Genomic DNA, 21902 nt, shown 5'->3' with positions numbered 1-21902 from the left:
GACTGGTTTCCAGTAGGCAATAACAGGTCCCGACACGCGCCTTGCAGAAAACAGAAAATTGGGGACACGTTGTTCCAAGAGGGCTTATTCAACGTCAGACAGAGATAATCAACTCCTTTTTCCTCTCACTTCCTCTTGACATCCGGGTGAAGGTGTATGACGTGTACGTTTAGCCATACCTATCATGGCCATTTATAGGCAGTCACTTGAACAGAACATAGATTTCATACTTTCCACTTCCAGGTCACAAAGTGTGCTGCCAAATGAGTTCTGTTTTACCCACAGACAAAATTCAATATGCATATTGTACGAGCAAGAATTGAGTACGAGGCCGTTTAAATTGGAGACGTTTTCCCCCAAAAGTGAAAACAGCACCCCCTGTCCTCATCAGGCTAGCTATGCCACTAGAGATTCTGGGTTCGAGTCCAGGCTCTGTCGCAGCCGGCCGCGACCGGGAGACCCAATGGGCAGCGCACACTTGGCCCAGCATCGCCCGGGATAGGGGAGGGTTTGGCCGGCAGGGATACCCTTGTCCCATTGTGCATTAGCGACTCCTGTGGCGGGCCGGGCGTAGTGCACGCTGACACAGTCACCAGGTGTACGGTGTTTCCTCCGACACATTGGTGCAGCTGGCTTCCGTGTTAAGTGGGCATTGTGTCAAGAAGCAGTGCGGCTTGGTTGGGTCTTTTCGGAGGACGCACGGCTCTCGACCTTCGCCTCTCCCGAGTCCGTACGGGAGTTGCAGCGATGAGACAAGACTGTAACTACCAAATTGGATACCACGAAATTGCGGAGAAAAAGGGGTAAAAAAAAACAATTTAAAATAAATGTGCTGTTATTTAAAAAATTACTTAAAAAAAGAAAGAAAGGGGGATCACGTGACCCTTGAACGAGATGGCCGCATGAACTAAGAGCTCCACACAAGGAGTTTCCCATTCTTAATCTTACCTCCACTTCAAGTTAAAACTCCTTTAGCTTTAGTCAAAAAGTTATGGCGGCTACAAAAGGCGACATTACAGGTGACATTTTTACCCGGACTCAAGCATAGGCGGCGGAAAAAGACTCCAAGAAACAGCTAGCTTCAGAAAAAGCTAGGGCCATTAGCCAGGAGCAAGAGGACGCCCCCCCCCCCCCCCCCCCCCGAGGCCCAACTAATGCCAACCTCGCACTCTGTTGAAGACATCCTTTCTGAGCTGAGATCCCAACGTACAGAACTCAACATCAAATTAGATGGCATTAACTCTCAGCTCAGTGCGATAGGGGGCAAGGTGACAACCCTGGAAAATGCTTTGCCTGACATCAACAACAAGATAACCATCAACGCGGGGCACCTGGATGAGGCAGAGGGGCGAAATCTATCCATGGAAAACTCACTGACAGACGCCATGGAAACAATAGCATATGCTAAAAATAAAATAGAGCATCTGGAAGAGAAAACAGAGGACCTGGAAAACAGGGGGCAAAGGAATAATTGTGTTCTATTAAACCTGGGTGAAAAAGAAGAGGGAAACATGCCACTGACCCACTACCTGCAAGACAAACTTCCCGAGTGGCTCTACCTGTCCACCGACAGGCCCATAGAGCACTGAGGCCCCCACCAGCAGCCAGACAACCACCGCGCCCAATCACCATACATTTCCTGAGATTCACCGACAAGGAACGAGTCCTACAGGCTGCGAAAATCAACACCATTACAGTGGGAAATGCCAAACTCACTTTACACCAGGACCTGTCAGCTGGAATACGCCAAAAGCGCAGAGAGTTTGACAAGGTGAAGAAATACTACATTGACCGAAGCATCTTTAGGGGATTCAAATACCCAAACGAGCTCAGGATTCTTCACCAAGGAGCCCTGCGACACTTCAAAACTCCCGAAGAGGCAAAACGTTTTTTGAAGGACAATCCTGGTCACTGAGAAATGGACCAATGACTAAAAGCGATTACTGTTATTACTAAAGGAGGTAAGACAACATATAGCCGCCATCCAAAGACCCACCCGCCCCGCTAAATGTCATTATAGCCTTCGAATTTATATTTATTTTCTTTTAACTGAGAGGGATAGGCTCTATAGCCTAACCTAGGCCTACTAATGTTTCAGCCTACATTTATATCCCTTTTTTTTAAATTATTATTATTATTTGTAGTTATCATTTTCACATAGGTCTCCACCATTCATAAGCTGTCGATTAATACACATTTACAGACCTAACGAGAAGCTCAATGTGTCAATTTTATGCCTATGGCCCTGTTTATTTTTTAATTAATTTTTTATTTCACCTTTATTTAACCAGGTAGGCAAGTTGAGAACACGTTCTCATTTACAATTGCGACCTGGCCAAGATAAAGCAAAGCAGTTCGACACATACAACAACACATAGTTACACATGGAGTAAAACAAACATACAGTCAATAATACAGTGAAAAATAAGTCTATATACAATGTGAGCAAGTGAGGTGAGATAAGGGAGGTGAAGGCAAACAAAATATATAAATAAATAAAAATATAAAAAAGGCCATGGTGGCGAAGTAAATACAATATAGCAAGTAAAAACACTGGAATGGTTGGTTTGCAGTGGAAGAATGTGCAAAGTAGAGATAGAAATAATGGGGTGCAAAGGAGCAAAATAAATAAATAAATACAGTAGGTAAAGTTGTTTGGGCTAAATTATAGATGGGCTATGTACAGGTGCAGTAATCTATGAGCTGCTCTGACAGCTGGTGCTTAAAGCTAGTGAGGGAGATACGTGTTTCCAGTTTGAGAGATTTTTGTAGTTCGTTCCAGTCATTGGCAGCAGAGAACTGGAAGGAAAGGCGGCCAAAGGAAGAATTGGTTTTGGGGGTGACCAGAGAGATATACCTGCTGGAGCGCGTGCTACAGGTAGGTGCTGCTATGGTGACCAGCGAGCTGAGATAAGGGGGGACTTTACCTAGCAGTGTCTTGTAGATGACCTGGAGCCAGTGGGTTTGGCGACGAGTATGAAGCGAGGGCCAGCCAACGAGAGTGTACAGGTCGCAGTGGTGGGTAGTATATGGGGATTTGGTGACAAAACGGATGGCACTGTGATAGACTGCATCCAATTTATTGAGTAGGGTTTTGGAGGCTATTTGGTAAATGACATCACCGAAGTCGAGGATTGGTAGGATGGTCAGTTTTACAAGGGTATGTTTGGCAGCATGAGTGAAGGATGCTTTGTTGCGGAATAGGAAGCCAATTCTAGATTTAACTTTGGATTGGAGATGTTTGATGTGAGTCTGGAAGGAGAGTTTACAGTCTAACCAGACACCTAGGTATTTGTAGTTGTCCACATATTCTAAGTCAGAGCCGTCCAGAGTAGTGATGTTGCACAGGCGGGCAGGTGCAGGCAGCGATCGATTGAAGATAATATCAATTATTATTGATATTACGTTTTAATAAAAATGAACAACTTATCCTATAGATCCCTCTTAAGGATTTGCCCCAACATTTCTGTTTTATTTGGTCCAAACGATTAGCCCTATGTCCCTTAGGGGAGGTATATGTAGGCTGGGCTATTGATTTTATTTTCTTCCTCTTTTTTTAAGTGGTCTGGGCGGGGGCTATGTTGTCACTTACTCAATGCGGGGTGGAGAGGATGAGGCATTTCTTTGGTGGTGAGGGGGAGACGTTGCGCATTGCTAACTGTTCCCATTTTTTTTTTCGGAACACAGAATTGAGCGTGGGGGTAATAGATCCAACGGGATATTTTTTTATTTTTTATTTTATTTTACCGTTATTTTACCAGGTAAGTTGACTGAGAACACGTTCTCATTTGCAGCAACGACCTGGGGAGTAGCTACAGGGGAGAGGAGGGGGATGAATGAGCCAATTGTAAACTGGGGATTATTAGGTGACCATGATGGTTTGAGGGCCAGATTGGGAATTTAGCCAGGACACCGGGGTTAACACCCCTACTCTTACGATAAGTGCCATGGGATCTTTAATGACCTCAGAGAGTCAGGACACCCGTTTAACGTCCCATCCGAAAGACGGCACCCTACACAGGGCAGTGTCCCCAATCACTGCCCTGGGGCATTGGGATATTTTTTTAGACCAGAGGAAGGAGTGCCTCCTACTGGCCCTCCAACACCACTTCCAGCAGCATCTGGTCTCCCATCCAGGGACTGACCAGGACCAACCCTGCTTAGCTTCAGAAGCAAGCCAGCAGTGGTATGCAGGGTGGTATGCTGCTCGAGTTGTTTGGGAACATGGCTGGGGTGTTCAGAGATTGTTATTTTATGTACACCATTTATTTTTATTTTATGGGATCGAAGCTATAACTATTATCCACCTTTACCCAGAGATGACTTGCACTAGAGTTCGATTACTGTTCGATGACGATGACTAGTACCTTAAATCTACTGACATGGAACTGCCATGGTCTAGGTCATGCAATAAAACGGAAAAAGATACTATGTGCTCTAAAAAAGGATAAAGCAGACATCGTGCTATTACAAGAAACACACTTCTGTGATGCCAAACATGCCAAACTCCGCAGAGCTTGGGTGGGACAGGTGTATTTCTCATCTTTCAAATCAAACAGTAGACGTACAGCCATACTTATCCATAAGAATGTTCCATTCATAACTGACAAAAACATTTCTGATCCGGAGGGGAGATTTATTTTGATAACTGGGTCACTGTATGGGCAACCAATTACTATCTTAAACATATACGCCCCTAACACAGATACTACTTATTTAATGTCAAAAATGATATCCCTGGGGGCCTCCCGGGTGGCGCAGTGGTCTAGGGCACCAGAGACTCTGGGTTCGCGCCCAGGCTCTGTCGCAGCCGGCCGCGACCGGGAGGTCCGTGGGGCGACGCACAATTGGCCTAGCGTCGTCCGGGTTAGGGAGGGTTTTGCCGGTAGGGATATCCTTGTCTCAGGGCCGGGCGCAGTGCGCGCTAACCGAGGGGGCCAGGTGCATGGTGTTTCCTCCGACACATTGGTGCGGCTGGCTTCCGGGTTGGAGGCGCGCTGTGTTAAGAAGCAGTGCGGCTTGGTTGGGTTGTGCTTCGGAGGATGCATGGCTTTCGACCTTCGTCTCTCCCGAGCCCGTACGGGAGTTGTAGTGATGAGACAAGATAGTAATTACTAGCGATTGGATACCACGAAAATTGGGGAGATAAGGGGGGAATATTAAAAAATAAATGCTGGCTGGAGATTTTAATTGTAAACTCAACCCAACCCTGGACAAATAATCTCAAGTCCCCTCCACAAATCCTAGATTTGCAAAGATGTTGAACTCTCTTACTAAAGAAAGATCTATGGAATATACATACTACTCTAATGTCCATAACACCTACTCCCGTATAGATTACATTTTTATCCCAAAGATTTTCAAAAATTCAGCCACGTGTACAATCGGACCCATAGCACTTTCAGATCACGCCTTTGTCCACCTCCGCTTTGACCTCTGTACAAACATTCCAAGGTCAAAGAGCTGGAAATCCAACACCTCCATGTTATCAAACGAAGTGTTCCATACATTGGTAACTAAATGGATAGACAACTACACACAAGACAACAAAGACTCTCCTGTTTCTCCGGCCACAATGTGGGAAGCTGCCAAAGCCATACTAAGACATTTACATTACATTTAAGTCATTTAGCAGACGCTCTTATCCAGAGCGACTTACAAATTGGTGATATGATATCCAGTGGAACAACCACTTTACAATAGTGCATCTAAATCTTTTAAGGGGGGGGGTTTAGAAGGATTACTTTATCCTATCCTAGGTATTCCTTAAAGAGGTGGGGTTTCAGGTGTCTCCGGAAGGTGGTGATTGACTCCGCTGACCTGGCGTCGTGAGGGAGTTTGTTCCACCATTGGGGTGCCAGAGTAGCGAACAGTTTTGACTGGGCTGAGCGGGAACTGTACTTCCTCAGAGGTAGGGAGGCGAGCAGGCCAGAGGTGGATGAACGCAGTGCCCTTGTTTGGGTGTAGGGCCTGATCAGAGCCTGAAGGTACGGAAGTGCCGTTCCCCTCACAGCTCCGTAGGCAAGCACCATGGTCTTGTAGCGGATGCGAGCTTCAACTGGAAGCCAGTGGAGAGAGCGGAGGAGCGGGGTGACGTGAGAGAACTTGGGAAGGTTGAACACCAGACGGGCTGCGGCGTTCTGGATGAGTTGTAGGGGTTTAATGGCACAGGCAGGGAGCCCAGCCAACAGCGAGTTGCAGTAATCCAGACGGGAGATGACAAGTGCCTGGATTAGGACCTGCGCCTCTTCCTGTGTGAGGCAGGGTTGTACTCTGCGAATGTTGTAGAGCATGAACCTACAGGAACGGGTCACCGCCTTGATGTTAGTTGAGAACGACAGGGTGTTGTCCAGGATCACGCCAAGGTTCTTAGCACTCTGGGAGGAGGACACAATGGAGTTGTCAACCGTGATGGCGAGATCATGGAACGGGCAGTCCTTCCCCGGAAGGAAGAGCAGCTCCGTCTTGCCGAGGTTCAGCTTGAGGTGGTGATCCGTCATCCACACTGATATGTCTTCAAGACATGCAGAGATGCGATTCGCCACCTGGTTATCAGAAGGGGGAAAGGAGAAGATTAATTGTGTGTCGTCTGCATAGCAATGATAGGAGAGACCATGTGAGGATATGACAGAGCCAAGTGACTTGGTGTATAGCGAGAATAGGAGAGGGCCTAGAACAGAGCCCTGGGGGACACCAGTGGTGAGAGCACGTGGTGCGGAGACAGATTCTCGCCCCGCCACCTGGTAGGAGCGACCTGTCAGGTAGGACGCAATCCAAGCGTGGGCCGCGCCGGAGATGCCCAACTCGGAGAGGGTGGAGAGGAGAAAGTGGTAGAAAGTGGCTTTAGCAGCAGAGACAGAAGAGGGAAATGTAGAGAGGAAGGAGTGAAAGGATGCCAGGTCCGCAGGGAGGAGAGTTTTCCTCCATTTCCGCTCGGCTGCCCGGAGCCCTGTTCTGTGAGCTCGCAATCAGTCGTCGAGCCACGGAGCAGGAGGGGAGGACCGAGCCGGCCTGGAGGATAGGGGACATAGAGAGTCAAAGGATGCAGAAAGGGAGGAGAGGAGGGTTGAGGAGGCAGAATCAGGAGATAGGTTGGAGAAGGTTTGAGCAGAGGGAAGAGATGATAGGATGGAAGAGGAGAGAGAAGCGGGGGAGAGAGAGCGAAGGTTGGGACGGAGCGATACCATCCGAGTAGGGGCAGAGTGGGAAGTGTTGGATGAGAGCGAGAGGGAAAATGATACAAGGTGGTGGTCGGAGACTTGGAGGGGAGTTGCAATGAGATTAGTGGAAGAACAGCATCTAGTAAAGATGAGGTCAAGCGTATTGCCTGCCTTGTGAGTAAGGGGGGAAGGTGAGAGGGTGAGGTCGAAGAGGAGAGGAGTGGAAAGAAGGAAGCAGAGAGGAATGAGTCAAAGGTAGACGTGGGGAGGTTAAAGTCACCCAGAACTGTGAGAGGTGAGCCATCCTCAGGAAAGGAACTTATCAAGGCGTCAAGCTCATTGATGAACTCTCCAAGGGAACCTGGAGGGCGATAAATGATAAGGATGTTAAGCTTGTAAGGGCTGGTAACTGTGACAGCATGGAATTCAAAGGAGGCGATAGACAGATGGGTCAGGGGAGAAAGAGAGAATGTCCACTTGGGAGAGATGAGGATCCCAGTGCCACCACCCGCTGACCAGAAGCTCTCGGGGTGTGCGAGAACACGTGGGCAGACGAGGAGAGAGCAGTAGAAGTAGCGGTGTTATCTGTGGTAATCCATGTTTCCGTCAGTGCCAAGAAGTCGAGGGACTGGAGGGAAGCATAGGCTGAGATGAACTCTGTTTTGTTGGCCGCAGATCGGCAGTTTCAGAGGCTGCCGGAGACCTGGAACTCCACGTGGGTCGCTGGGACCACCAGGTTAGAGTGGCAGCGGCCACGCAGTGTGAAGCGTTTGTATGGTCTGTGCAGAGAGGAGAGAACAGGGACAGACAGACACATAGTTGACAGGCTATAGAAGAGGCTACGCTAATGCAAAGGAGATTGGAATGACAAGTGGACTACACGTCTCGAATGTTCAGAAAGTTAAGCTTACGTTGCAAAAATCTTATTGACTAAAATGATTAAAATGATACAGTACTGCTGGCTAGTGAAGTAGGCTAGCTAGCAGTGGCTGCGTTGTTGACTTTGTTTGAAAGTGTAGCTGGCTAGGTAACCTCGATAACTGGCTAGGTAACCTCGATAACCTCAATAATTACTCTAAACTACACAATTATCTTAGATACAAAGACAGCAAAGACAACTATGTATCTAGCTAACACTACACTAATCAAATCGTTCCATTGTAATGTATTATTGGTTTCTACAGTGCTGCTAGTCGGTAGAAGTTGACTAGCTAGCTAGCAGTTGTTGACTAGGTAGGAGAACGGTGGCGCGGCGACGAAAATAGCTGGCTAGCTAACCTCGATAATTACTCTAAACTACACAATTATCTTAGATACAAAGACAGCAAAGACAACTATGTAGCTAGCTATCACTACACTAATCAAATCGTTCCGTTGTAATGTATTAGTTTCTACAGTGCTGCTAGTCGGTAGAAGTTGACTAGCTAGCTAGCAGTTGTTGACTAGGTAGGAGAACGGTGGCGCGGCGACGAAAATAGCTGGCTAGCTAACCTCGATAATTACTCTAAACTACACAATTATCTTAGATACAAAGACAGCAAAGACAACTATGTAGCTAGCTATCACTACACTAATCAAATCGTTCCGTTGTAATGTATTAGTTTCTACAGTGCTGCTAGTCGGTAGAAGTTGACTAGCTAGCTAGCAGTTGTTGACTAGGTAGGAGAACGGTGGCGCGGCGGACGAAAATAGCTGGCTAGCTAACCTCGATAATTACTCTAAACTACACAATTATCTTAGATACAAAGACAGCAAAGACAACTATGTAGCTAGCTAACACTACACTAATCAAATCGTTCCGTTGTAATGTATTAGTTTCTACAGTGCTGCTAGTCGGTAGAAGTTGACTAGCTAGCTAGCAGTTGTTGACTAGGTAGGAGAACGGTGGCGCGGCGGACGAAAATAGCTGGCTAGCTAACCTCGATAATTACTCTAAACTACACAATTATCTTAGATACAAAGACAGCAAAGACAACTATGTAGCTAGCTAACACTACACTAATCAAGTCGTTCCGTTGTAATGTAATAGTTTCTACAGTGCTGCTATTCGGTAGAAGTTGGCTAGCTGGCTAGCTAGCAGTGTTGACTACGTTAGAAGGACGAAAATAGCTGGCTAGCTAACCTCGATAATTACTCTAAACTACACAATTACCTTTGATACAAAGATGGCTATGTAGCTAGCTAAGAAAAATTGCTCAGATCAAACAAATCAAACCGTTGTACTGTAATGAAATGTAATATTACCTGTGGAGCGAAGCGAAGTGCGACTACTCGCTCCAACCCGGAAGTGATCATCTAATTGCATATGCTTCCTCTAAGAAAAAAGCAATGGAAGCACACAGGCTAGATCTTGAGAGGGAGCTGGAACGCTGTAAAAAAGTACATAAACAATCCCCAGACAGCACCTCCTGGAGTCAACTTAAAGCAGCCAAAGCCAAACTGAACTTGGACTACACTCTGGAGATTTAAAAAAAATTAACTTTACCAAACAGAAATACCATGAGTTTAGCATAATGCAGTGTAAATTGCTTGCTTACCAATTCAAAAAAGAGCAGTCAGAGCGTACAATCATGGCTATCCAAACAGCAGAGGACGAGGTCACATATGACCCAAAAAAGATACATTTAACTTTTCATGATTTTTACTGCAAACTATATACTTCCGAGAGAAAACATACGGAGGCAGAACTCCATTCCTTCCTAGAGGCTACCTAAACTATCAGAGACCGACCAAGAAGATCTCAACTCCCCCTTCACTCCTGAGGAGGTCCTGGAGGCAATTACCTCCATGTCACCTAGTAAGTCCCCAGGCCCAGATGGATTCCCCAGAGAGTTCTACAAAGCTTCTTGGCCCCAGCTTAGCCCTATTTTCATGCCAATGCTGGATGATTATTGCAAAAACGGAGCTCTCCCAGACTTTATGCACACTTATGGTACACTTATGACAACAGCCACTTCAAGTGCAGGGCGCGAAATTCAAAATATATTTTTTTTAAATATTTAACTTTCACACATTAACCTTTTACGGGGGCAGCCCGACACCGGTACACTTATGACAACATCCAGCTCAAAGTGCAGGGCGCGAAATTCAAAATCTATTTTTTTTTTATATTTAACTTTCACACATTAACAAGTCCAAGACACCAGATGAAAGGTGCACATCTTGTGAATCAAGCCAACATGTCCAATTTTTAAAATGTTTTACAGGGAAGACAAAATATGTAAATCTATTAGCTAACCACGTTAGCAAAATACACAACTTTTCTAACTCCATCAGTTTCTTACTCCATCAGGTGCTATCACAAATTCGACCAAATAAAGATATAAATAGCCACTAACCAAGAAACAAATTCATCAGATGACAGTCTGATAACATATTTATTGTATAGCATATGTTTTGTTCGAAAAATTTGCATATTTCATGTATAAACCATAGTTTACATTTCAGCTACAATCCGAAATTGCACCGAAAGCAGCCATAATATTTACAGACACCAACGTCAAATAGCTAATTACTCATCATAAAACATTTCTGAAAAATACATAGTCTGCAGCAATTGAAAGACAGGCATCTTGTGATTCCAAACAATATTTCCGATTTATTAAATGTTTTACAGCGAAAACAAAATGTATCGCTATATTAGCGTAGCTACAATAGACAGACACAATTGGGCGCCCACGGCCAGTTCACATGCACGACAGATATATGAAATAACATCATAAAATGGGTCTTACTTTTGCTGATCTTTCATCAGAATGTTGAAGAAGGTGTCCTCTGTCCAGATGAGTCGTTGTTTCGATTCAGAATGGCAAATTTCCCTCTTCACTTAGCATTGGCACTAGCCGAGTGGCACAACTTAAACACAGTCAGAGGACGGAACACGGCAAAACTCCCGAATAAAGTTTCAATAATCTGATTAAACTATATTGAAAAAACATACATTACGATGATATGGTCACATGTATCAAAAAAAAATTGAGCTGGAGACGTTAGCCGTTCGTTACCAAGGCAAAACAGAAGTCAATCCCACTTCCTTCAGAGTACCGGAAGTGGACGGTCACGTCAAAGAAATAGTTTTTTTTCCACCACAGACCAAGAGGAGCACAAAAATTTATTCTCTGACATCCTCTTTACACCAATAGGAAGGCGTATAGAGTGTCAGCAGACTCCTAAGTGTCAAGACCATGTATAGGCATCAAGTTGAAAAGAGCATCGATTTCTGACATTTCACTTCCTGGTCAGGAAATGTGCTGCAGAAGGACTTCTGTTTCACTCAGAGAAATAATTCCAACTCTTTTAGAAACTAGAAAGTGTTTTCTATCCAAAAAGAATAATAATATTCATATTGTACGAGCAAGATTTGAGTAGGAGGCCGTTTGAAATGGGCACGATTTCACTGGCTACTCAACACTTTGCCTTGCAGCCATAAGAAGTTTTAACAAGTCCAATACAGCATATGAAAGGTACACATCTTGTGAATCCAGCCAACATGTCCGATTTTTTAAATGTTTTACAGGGAAGACACAATATGTAAATCTATTAGCTAACCACGTTAGCAAAAGACACCACTTTTTTTACTCCACCAGTTTTTTACTCCATCAGTAGCTATCACAAATTCGACCAAATAAAGATATAAATAGCCACTAACCAAGAAACAACTTCATCAGATGACAGTCTGACAACATATTTATTGTATAGCATATGTTTTGTTAGAAAAATGTGCATATTTCAGGTATAAATCATAGTTTACCATTGCAGCCACCATCACAACTCTCACCAAAGCAACTAGAATAACTACAGAGACCAACGTGAATTACCTAAATACTCATCATAAAACATTTCTGAAAAATACATAGTGTACAGCAAATGAAAGACAGGCATCTTGTGATTCCAGCCAATATTTCCGATTTATTAACTTAGCTTCTCAAAGTAATGTTTTCTTCGTCTCAAAAAGCAAGTTAACAAAGTCTGTTTTTAGATTCATTGAGAATGACAATAGTTCCTCAACGTAGACTATTTGAGAAAAAAATCCATCTCTCTCCCTTTCATTAACCTGTCTGGCTCTGGCGTTCCGCTAGCGGAACTCCTCCCACATTCCACTGAAAAGGCAGAGCGCGAAATTCAAAAGATATTTTTTAGAAATATTTAACTTTCACACATTAACAAGTCCAATACAGCAAATGAAAGATACACATCTTGTGAATCCAGTCAACATGTCCGATTTTTAAAATGTTTTACAGCGAAAACACCACATATTTATGTTAGCTCACCACCAAATACAAAAAAGGACAGACATTTTTCACAGCACAGGTAGCATGTACAAAGCCAACCTAACTAACCAAGAACCAACCAAACTAACCAAGAAACAACTTCATCAGATGACAGTTTTATAACATGTTATACAATAAATCTATGTTTTGTTCAAAAAATGTGCATATTTGAGGTATAAATCAGTTTTACATTGCAGCTACAATCACAGCTACCGTCAGAAATAGAACCGAAGCAGCCAGAGTAATTACAGACACCAACATCAAATACCTAAATACTCATCATAAAACATTTCTGAAAAATCGATGGTGTACAGCAAATTAAAGACAAATATCTTGAGAATCCAGCCAATATTTCCGATTTTTTAAGTGTTTTACAGCGAAAACACAATATAGCATTATATTAGCTTACTACAATAGCCTACCACACTACCGCATTCATTCATCAAGGCACGTTAGCGATAGCAATAGGCACGTTAGCGATAGGGAATAAACCAGCAAAATATATTAATTTTCACTAACCTTCATAAACCTTCATCAGATGACAGTCCTATAACATCAGGTTATACATACACTTATGTTTTGTTCGATAATGTGCATATTTAGAGCTGAAATCATTGGTTATACATTGTGCTAACGTAGCATCTTTTTCCCAGAATGTGCGGATATTTTTAATGACACTCCAACTATTCTGACCAAATAACTATTCATAAACGTTACTAGAAAATACATGTTGTATAGGAAATGATAGATACACTAGTTCTTAATGCAATCACCGTGTTAGAATTCTAAAAATAACTTCATTACGATATGCAGTTTACGTTATGGCGAGAGAGTACCCAAAACCTGGCCGCAAACGACTAGTACAACATGTTCGACAGATATATGAAATAGCATCATAAAATGGGTCCTACTTTTGATGATCTTTCATCAGAATGTTGGACAAGTGTCCTTTGTCGGGAACAATCGTTGTTTGGATTTAGAATGTCCTCTTCTCCAGTCAATTAGCACGGAAAGCTAGCAAAGTGGCGCTAAGCTCTCCTTCCTGAACAAAGGCACACAACGCAACACGCCTAACGTCCCGAATAAATTTCAATAATCTAATAAAACTATATTGAAAAAACATACTTTACGACGATATTGTCACATGTATCAAATAAAATCAAAGCAGGAGATATTAGTCGTCCATAACGACAGCTTATCAGAAGGCAAATCCAGGTCCCTTCACGCGCTCTCCAGAAAACAGGAAACTGGTGACACGTCATGCCGAGAGCCTTTTATTCGACCCCAGATCAAGTTATTCACTCCATTTCTTCTCTCACTGCCTGTCGACATCTAGTGGAAGACGTATAAAGTGCATGTATTCTAATATATATCAAGGACATTTATAGGCAGGCCCTAGAACGAGCATCGATTTCAGATTTTCCACTTCCTGTCAGGAAGTTTGCTGCAAAAGGAGTTCTGTTTTACTCACAGATATAATTCAAACGGTTTTAGAAACTAGAGTGTTTTCTATCCAATAGTAATAATAATATGCATATTGTACGAGCAAGAATTGAGTACGAGGCCGTTTAAATTGGGCACGATTTTCCCCCAAAGTGAAAACAGCGCCCTCTGTTCTCAACAGGTTAACCACTCAGCATGAAAGGTGAAATAATGTCATGCTCTGATCCATTGGAAATGTCATAAAAAAGGCCTACCTGATTTATTTTTTATCCTTGCGTAAATAGCATACAGCTGTGTCTGTCTGTCCGTAGCTCACTGGCACAAGAACTAAAGTCCCAGAATAGTTTATACAATGTTGCAAGTTTACTAGCAGGCCAGACCCAAGTTAATAGTTAATAAAATATATTTCAAGTTCCTTGCAGACAGGCTATGCATATCCAATGGAATTTATAAGATATTTATTTTTATTGGGATATTTTCTACCTGCAATGTTTTTAAATTTTAGCTTTATGTAGACTATTTTTACATATTGGCAATGGCAATAGAAGTTACTTTCAGATTTGTATCATTTTCATTGAGATAAAAAATGTATTTAACCACCTGATATTGATTTTGAGATATGAAGACTTTATTATAAATTAAATGAAACTGTTCCATGAAAATGTGCATATGAAAATCATAACTGGCACGCAGATTAGTAGAAATGGTACCATAACTTGGCACTCCAAATGGAAAAGGTTGCCGACTGCTGGTGTAGCCTATTACCGGCAACTTCAGGAGGTTCATGGCAGAATCTGTGAAGGCTAGCAGCAGCAGGCAGCGTGAGGAGGGTCAGGAACAGATATTTTTCTTCTGGTTAGGATATATTAATCTCTGGCTCCCTCTTTATTCATTTGTGTGTCTTGATTTTGAAGTGCTATGCTTAAAGCATCAGGCAAAGTAACCTACAACCTATAGTTGATTTTATTCAAACATATATGGAAAAATACACGTTTAAATTTTTTTACCAATCAACAGCCCTAGTGCAAAGGCTTTGAAGCACAGATATATCTCGTCTGTGTCTCAAATGGCACCCTATTCCCTACATAGGGTGCCATTTGGGACGTAGCCATGGATCAGGTCATGTCTCACTGCCCTACTACAGTCCTGTGAGTCATGAAGGCTCCCTGTCATTACCACTTGTTGTGTTCCTACCTCAGAGCCAGGAGCCGGCGGTACCCCCCCAACCTCCAGAAGGTTTAGATGAGGACTGCTACGAGGAGGCTGAGCCTTTTGTTCCAGACAATCCCTCCACAGGTATGCTCAACAAGTCATTAGATACAGCAGTCTCTCTCTCTCTCGCGCGCTCTCTCTCTGTCAAGAGCCATTGCCAGCAACTTGGGTTACTTTCACAATGGGATAAATGTAACCTTGTGCCGTTTCTACAGTCAAAGAATTACATTAGAAAGTTCCATTCATGTGTTATACATGTATTTGTGCTATTTTTCATCCTCAAACCTTCGAACTTCCAGTTGTGTACTGTGGATTTTAATCTACGTAAAAACCCACCGTATCTCTTTTTACCACATTCTGAAAAGTGGTGTCAAACAGGTGTGTCAAAAAAATAAATATTGAAATGCATCCTCTGTGTGTACATGTGTGCTCACGTGAGCATCTGTGTTTTCTCCAGACAAAGGTGACTCAGACAGCAGTCACTACGAGTCATACGGTGAGGAAGATGAGGAGTTTGTGAAGGACCGGGCCCACTACATCCAGTGGAGTGCTTCCCAGACCTGTCTGCGGCCCACTTCTGAGTCACGCATCTGTGGTTACCTGTGGAGGAAGAAATGGCTGGGCCAATGGACCAAACAACTCTTTCTCGTCCGCAACAATCTGCTGTTGGTAAGCACATTCCTAAGGACAAAACACACTGTACGATCATCTGCTAGGTGTCGACAAACGTGTTTTGAACATGTTTCATCCATGTAGCTTACTATAGCTTTAAAAAAAGGCATTAACCTTGAAATGTCTGTTATATAAAGGAAGGAAGGGTTTGTATGGCTGTTTTATGTAGTATTCACAGAATAAAAAATCATTGACCCCCAGTGGTCTGAATATTGACTTTGATCTCAAGCCCTTCTTATGACCAATTATATTTTCTGTGAACAGGTCTTGTAAATTAATGTATTCTTTCTACAGCTTGTCAGCGTATGTTCCCCCTGTTGATGATGCTTATTATGCATTATGGTTGAACCAAATGATTAACTGTTACACAAACATTAAATGAAATTGGAAATATTTAAATATATAGGTGAAATTAAATTAAACGATGCATGTTGATGCGGATGTTATGCTAATACTAATGATAACAATGGCATAATATATTCAATATGCTGTGGGCTTTTAACAGTTTCGCTCAATTCATTCTGATCAACCTAGCAATTACAGCACATCCCTCACTGTTGTCATTGGTTGCACTAATTGCAACATAATATAACTTAGTTCAAGCATTCATGACATTACCCTGAAAAAGGCACATTGATATTGTAACGTTGGTGTTTCTTTTACCCAATAATTTATAGCTTGCAGTTTATTCACCGTTAGTCAGCAGCTCTACACTAAATAATTTTCTCTGGGTGTGCGCCAGCTCATGCTTTTTATTTACAGAATAGCCCATAAATTGTTCATCCTATTTGCCTGTTTCAAGTTGCTTCTAGTGCTACAAGTGGAGGGGCAGGTAGCCTAGTGCTTAAGGGTGTTGGGTCGGTAACCAAAATGTTGCTGGGGCGAATCCCAGAGCCGACTAGGTGAAAAACCTGTGGGTTTTTCAAGGGAACGACCGTTCCCTTGAGCAAGGCACTTAACCCTAATTGTGCCTGTAAGTCACTCTGGATAAGAGTGGCTGCTAAATTAGTAAAATGTTAGACAAAGTGATACTGGCAAGAGCGTTGTGTGGGTTTTCCTTTTCTTTGAAGATACCATCGAATTACTCCCACACACCTGCAACAAGCTCAGATGTCCTTTTCCTATTTTGAATCACAGTGCTACAAATGTGCCAAGGACCTCTACCCGCTGCTGGAGCTCAACCTGCGGGGCTGCCAGGTGGTTTACAAGTCCAAGCACAACAAGAAGATGCAGCACGAGCTCAAGGTTGTGACTGCTTCCGACACAGTGGTGATGGGCTTCCAGAGCTGTCAGCAGGCGGAGGAATGGAGGAAGGTTTGGAGGTGTTTGTCATTACAGCATAGTCCCACAGAGGACTGCGATAGACTAGCGTCCTGTCCATGTATATCAAACTGCCTCACACTATAGAAACAGGAGAGGGCTCCTGCCCTATGGGCCGTTCTGGCTCAGACATGGTAACTATAGTCCCACGGTTTGACACAGCAATTGACTGAAAGAGAGCAAAGGGAGGGGTAAGAGGAAATGCCTTTTTGGATGTGTAATGCCCATGATTGTCCAAACAGGCATGCCTAGCCTATCTGAGATAAATGGCAGTTGTTAACAAGTTATTATCAGGATAGGAGAAATGGACAGTAGGATTGGGAGATATAGGGTATGCCTGTTATGGGGTATGGCTGCAGGTTATGGGGCGGTTTCCCGGACACAGATTAAGCATAGTCCTGGACTAAAAATAAAGATTAATATTTTTAGCCCAGCACTAGACTTAATCTGTGCTTGGGAAACTGCACCAAAGAATTTTGTGTGTAATGTGTTTTCAATTCTTACTGGTTGTCCGGCTGGTCCCCAAGATCATTGAGGAGGTGAAGGGCTCCTCCTACTATGAGCCAGAGTCCCAAAGGTTGCCCTTGTTACTCAAGTGTGACAGACTGGACTCTTGCAGGGTAAGTCTTCTGCCACTATAAGAATTAAAGCTACTCCTGCCCCTAGTTAACATTAACATTCAATTAACTCAATTTGGCTGAATAAGGTGGCTCAGGTTCTCTCAATGCTGACCTTTCATGTGTTGTTTCCCTCGCAGTCAAGCACAGTCATTCACACTTCAGACTCGGATGAAGAGAAAATGTTGGCGCTGCCCTCTGCTCCCAGCAGTGTGGAAATGAAGGATAAAGGTAAGCCTATTCCCCCGTTTGTCAACATTAACAAATGCTGCTCTGTTTCAAAGACTATCAATAGTTCCATCTTAAGTTGCTTCGTAGGGACTGAACGAGTCACTGAGGACTCCGTGAAGTAGTGAAGTGCGGTCAGTAATAAATGTGAAAATGAATGAAAAAAGAACTCCAATGAAAAGTAAGTAAATATACATTTTATCAATAATAATTGTCTTTTTTCTGCATGATAATATCGATTTCTGAACTATACTGAACACAATTATAAGCGCATCATGTAAAGTGTTATTCCCATGTTTCATGAACTGAAAGAAAAGAACACAGAACACTCTCAAATTTTGTGCACAAATATTTCTCCTTTGCCAAGATAATACATCCACCTGACATGTGTAGCATATCAAGAAAATTATTAAACAGCACGATCATTACACAGTTGCACCTTGTGTTGGGGACAATAAAAGGCCACTCTAAAATGTGCAGTTTTATCACACAACACAATGCCACAGATGTCTCAAGTTTGAGGGAGCGTGCAGTTGGCATGCTGACTGCAGGAATGTCCACCAGAACTGTTGCCAGAAAATTGAATGTTAACTTGTCCACCATTTAGCCGCCTCCAACGTTGTTTTAGAGAATTTTGCAGTACGTCCAACCGGCCTCACAACCACGGACCACGTGTAAGCACGCCAGCCCAGGACCTCCACATCCGGCTTCTTTACCTGCGGGATCGTCTGAGACCAGCCACCCGGATGGCTGATGAAACTGAGGAGTATTTCTGTCTGTAATAAAGCCCTTTTTGTGGGGAAAAACTCATTCTGATTGGCTGGGCCTGGCTCCCCAGTGGGTGGGCCTGGCTACCAAATGAGTGGGCCTATACCCTCCCAGGCCAACCCATGGATGTGCCGCTGCTCAGTCATGTGAAATCCATAGATTAGGACGTAATTTATTTATTTCAATTGACTGTAACTCATTAAAATTGTTGAAACCGTTGCATGTTGTGTACAGTACTTCCCAAATTTGCCCTAATCTGGTACAGAATGTGTAAGGAGGCCAGGGAAAGGCAGCCTTGCCGTGTGACTTTCTCCAGCCCTTCAAACTGTCACGATCGTCTTTAGGTGAAAAAGAGGACCAAGGCGCAGCGTGATATAAGTACATCTTCTATTTATTTGAAGATGAAACGAACACCAATACAAACGACCGTGATGCTAACAAACGAAAGTGCAGACACAAGCTACTAACATCAAACATAAACAATTACCCACAACCTACCTAATGCCTATGGCTGCCTAAATATGACTCTCAATCAGAGACAACGATAGACAGCTGTCTCTAATTGAGAACCAATCCAGGCAACCATAGATTTACATAAACACCTACACTGAACACAACCTCATGAACTCTACCAAAACCCCCTAGACAATACACACACCCTAGACTAGACAAAAAATACACACATCCCCCATGTCACACTCTGACCTAACTAAAATAATAAAGAAAACAAATATAACTAAGGCCAGGGCGTGACAGTACCCTCCCCCAAAGGTGTGGACTCCGGCCGCAAAACCTGACACAGAAGGGGAGGGTCCGGGTGGGCCTTCCTACGGCGGCAGCTCGGGTGCGGGACGCAAACTCAATGCAAGGCATTGACATGACTTGCGCATGTGTGTCTACGTACCCTATACTAACAACAAACGGATGCTTAAAGGCAGGCAGAGAGCTTCGCTGCCTTTTCATGTGTCAATATGTCTCATTAATTTTCATTGCACTCAAATAATACATGCATCAATATTGCATGCATGCATATTGGTGTGAACAAAGTAATGGGATAGGCAGGAGGATAGGCAAGAGGATAGGCAGAGCTCGCTCCTGCCTATGGACATCACAAGTCATCTGCTGCCTTTTGACGGTTACGTTAGTTTTGCTGATAGCTATGGTACTGTAAGCTGATCAGGATGGATAACATATTGCATCTGAAACAGTTTTCAAAGTTCTATTTTCTAGCGAAACAGGGTGTGATAAGAGATGGAAGATCAACACCTGACCTACATCAAAGAAAGGGACAGAAGATACACGATCATTTTAATCTGAGTGGTATCAACGGATTAACTGGCACTGTGGCTTCGCTGCTAGCAGCCGACTCTACTGCTTCCCCTGCCTGCTGTTCTCCACCAGTAAAAGCGGTGGACAGAAGCCGGTTACTGCGACTTGAACAACTTACCTATAGCATTCAACAATAAGGTGACCAGATTTCTGGAATTAAAACCTGTGACATTTCCAGTTCGGCGGTCAATATATCATTAAAATATCCAATGTTATTATCTATGAAATAAAAAATGGGGACAATTCCAGTTTCATGTATTTAGTCTAACAGGCACCCTGTGATAGACAGAGAAAACAACTATGTTACAGAAACACTACAGACAAGACAGAACTGTCCGATCTGAACAGCCATTCAGTGGTCCTGGTAGTCTGGGTAGAATAAGAGCAGAAGAGAACATGAGCAAAATTGGAAAAACAGAAACAATAGTATATGTGAAATACTTTACAAAATAATAAAGAAATAAGATGATGACGAGATTGGTAACTATATAATAAACTTATACCAACCTAATCTGTATATTTCTCAGAAGAATGTATTTTCTTCAGGAATGCTCTGTCTTTGGCCAGCTTCTCCGTGAACTCCTGTCAGGGGAGGTTGACGTTTTTCTTCACAATAAGCATGGCCTTGATGGTAGGAACAGTGAACCTATTTCTTGCTGATGTCCATATATCATTCATTTGGGAGAACACTCTCTTGACTGGTGCATTACTTCCAGATAAGCACATGACAACAGACGCTAATCTAGGCAGGTTAGTGTTTGGGATGTCATTCTCTTTGAAGTGGGTAACCACTGTGCTCCATCTCTGACTAAGCGGTGTCTCAGATGTTTTCCATTCTTCAAGCGATCCCCCCTTTAGGAACTCTTGAAGGCCAGTAACCTCATCAAACAATGCATCCTCATTGATGGTCACATTAGAGCATTTTTTCTGCAGTGTGGCTGCTGCCTTCTGGATCTCTTCACGCTGAGGTTGCCTTTTTAAAGGAGACAATGTAAATCTTATAGATTATCTGTGTGCTTTCCCTATTCTTGCAAGTATTTCACAGCCGTAGTGAAGAATGATTGGGATGTTTTGAGAAAGCTCTCTTTAGACATTGCTCCATTTTCCTCTAGCTCTTTCAGAAGTCCTCTGACCAAAACTGGAATGAAGTTGTCATCACATCTTGCAGTAAATTTTGCCTCAACGTTTCCCAGAATTGCAGCTCCACAGCACAGCGGTCCTGGCCTTCAAGCATCTTGATCGTGTCACTGAATACGGTCAGGTTTCCATGGACAAAGGCCAGCCAAAGTTCAGTCAGTGGATCTTCGAACATTGTTCGCTGGACAACAGGGCTTTTGTCTTCAGAAAGAAAAAAGGATTTCAATGGCACGTACATTTTCAGCACTCTTTCTAGAGCAGGGAGTATGGACATCCAGCGAACATTGCTGTGTCCTAAAATGTTATGGTACTCCTGGCCAACAAACTCACAAAAGCTCTTCAGTCTTTCTACTTTGACTGTGAAAATATGAAAATATCCAAATATCTTTGTTCAGCAGGTACTCAACATCAAGGGGAATCATATCCAAAGCTGTTCTGGCCGTGTTATGAATGGTGTGGGCAGGACAACCTAAGCCAATCACATCCCGCTGCAGAGCATTTTTAACTTTGGTATGGACATTGACCCTTCCCAGCCTATTCAGTCCTCCAAAGTTGGTATTTGTGTTGTCGGCAGAGAATGCCACGATTTTGTTATCCAGGTAAACTTTTTGGATGACCACCAGGACCTCAGCTGCAATTTCCTCTGCTGTTTCTCCTTTCAATTCAACAAAATCAAGCAGTTTTGTTTCCACCGATGTGCTGCCATCATATATCTTACAATATCTGACTACTATTGGCAGAACCTT

General features: G+C 43.2%; 1 protein-coding gene across 1 annotated transcript in view; it reads left to right on the top strand.

The window, feature by feature from the left end:
• The window catches only part of si:dkey-220o5.5 (actin filament-associated protein 1-like 2), a 102824-nt gene that overhangs the window by 60333 nt on the left and 20589 nt on the right, over positions 1-21902 (top strand). The window contains exons 5-9 of the mRNA XM_055920502.1: positions 15073-15169; positions 15543-15754; positions 16895-17071; positions 17605-17697; positions 17835-17925. Coding sequence (XP_055776477.1) covers positions 15073-15169; positions 15543-15754; positions 16895-17071; positions 17605-17697; positions 17835-17925 — 670 coding nt within the window. The remainder of the gene's footprint in view (positions 1-15072; positions 15170-15542; positions 15755-16894; positions 17072-17604; positions 17698-17834; positions 17926-21902) is intronic.

Source organism: Salvelinus fontinalis, chromosome 4, assembly GCF_029448725.1.
Source record: "Salvelinus fontinalis isolate EN_2023a chromosome 4, ASM2944872v1, whole genome shotgun sequence".
Classification (NCBI taxonomy): Eukaryota; Metazoa; Chordata; class Actinopteri; order Salmoniformes; family Salmonidae; genus Salvelinus; species Salvelinus fontinalis.
This window is presented reverse-complemented; position numbering and strand designations above follow the sequence as displayed.